The 1722-nt window shown below is 36.7% G+C and overlaps 1 protein-coding gene across 1 annotated transcript in view; it reads left to right on the top strand.

Annotated features, from left to right (window-relative positions):
• The window catches only part of ODF2L (outer dense fiber of sperm tails 2-like), a 93015-nt gene extending 92955 nt beyond the window's left edge, over positions 1 to 60 (top strand). The window contains exon 16 of the mRNA XM_006898381.1: positions 25 to 60. Within this exon, the coding sequence (XP_006898443.1) occupies positions 25 to 60 (36 nt within the window). The remainder of the gene's footprint in view (positions 1 to 24) is intronic.
• The last annotated feature ends 1662 nt before the right edge of the window (positions 61 to 1722 follow it).

Raw genomic sequence — 1722 nt, 5'->3', positions numbered from 1 at the left:
GTAAGGCATTCCCCTTGTGAACAGGAACCAGACAAGGATGCCCGGGATAACCACTCCTAATCAATATTCAGTATTAGAAGTACTTGATAGGATAATAAAACAAGAGGAGAAGGAAATAAGAGGCAGCCAAACTGGAAAAGAGATGGTAAAACTATCACTATATGGAGACGAGATGATAGTATACACAGAAAACTCCAAAGGCTCAACAAAAGACCTGTTCGATTTAGTAGAATAATTTAATAGAGTGGCAAGTTACAAGATCAACATATAAAAAACATTTGGATTTATCCACAGCATCAAAGAAAGCAAGGAAAAGGAAATCAGAAAAGTAATACTATTTACAAAGCTGACCCCAAGACAAAATATTCAGGACTAAACCTCACGAGACACAGAAGGCCTTCATAAGAAAAACTACAGAATACTACTATATGAAACAATAATAAACACAACTAAATAGAAAGATATTCCCTGTTCATCATCAGGAAGACTCAACATTGTGAAAATGGCAACCCTATCAAAAACAATCTACATGTTCAACATAATCCCAGTGCAGATACTATCCTCTTTTGATGCCAGAATAATTCAATATTTGACCATATAATATTTTCAGTATTGCAACTCATGGCTCAAGTTTGTTCCTCAGTTATTTCAGCTTGAAAAAAAAGGCATTCTTTTCTTTTGGTTTTCTACCTCTAGGTCTTTGCATATTTCATAAGAATGTATTGATTTGTTTTCTCAAGCAGCCTTTGAAGTCTTTTGTTCAGTTTTTTAGCTTAGTTTCTTCCTTTTACTTTAGCTTCTGATATCTGTTTGGTGTTTTCCTTTTTCTTGTCTTAAAAAAGCCTTTTGCAAGAATATGGAAACAGCCCAAGTATCCAACCACATATGAATGGATTGAGAAATTATGATTCATTCACACAGTGGAATACTATGCAGCACACAGAAGCAATAATTTTGTAAATTATTACCTAACTTGAGAAGGACTGGAGAGCATTATGCTGAGTGAACTAACTCAGTCCCATAAGGATAAATATTGTATAAAACCATTATTGTAGAATGAATATAAGGATTCAGGAGGGGTGGGAGAGGCTGGAAATAGAGGGATGTGGATGTGCAGGGGGAAGGGGAGCATTAATCATTGAGATATACAATTTGATGGGTGGGGGGGTGAGAGAAATTGAAAGAATTTGTTCAAATTTGTATTTGAATTTTGTAAATAAACTAGTGTGTCGGGGGGGGGGGAGCCTTTTGCATTCTTTATGCACAATGTCCTTGATATCACCCCTAAACTCATCTGGTCTTCAGTTGTTGGTGTTCAGTGTCTCAAATCTGTTCTTGAAATGGATTCTTAATTAGAGTGGTATATATTCAGCATTGTGTTTTTACTTTTGTAGATTCGTTTTTGTTATCTACAGTTCCATCTTGAACCTGTGAATAGTGCAACAATTTGTTCCATAATCAGCTCTTGACCTTGTTCTGAGTGATTATGCTTAGCTTTTCCGAGCTCTTTTTCCACTGTTATAAACAATGTTATTCTTGTCTGTTCTGTACAGCAAGGTATACATGTATGGTTTCTGTTTGTTTTTTCAAAAAAGGTGGTTGTTGTTGTTGTTATGTGCCGTCGGGTCGCTTGCGACTCCTAGCGACCCTATGTACAACAGCCCTAAACTCCGCTCTGTCCTGTGCCAATCGCACTGTCTCCGACACTCCCATCCCAATTAT

Source organism: Elephantulus edwardii, unplaced genomic scaffold (assembly GCF_000299155.1).
Source record: "Elephantulus edwardii isolate Elephantulus edwardi_28Jun2011 unplaced genomic scaffold, EleEdw1.0 scaffold00227, whole genome shotgun sequence".
NCBI lineage: Eukaryota > Metazoa > Chordata > Mammalia > Macroscelidea > Macroscelididae > Elephantulus > Elephantulus edwardii.
Note: the sequence above shows the minus strand (reverse complement) of the source record. Positions and strands in the feature narration are given on the sequence as shown.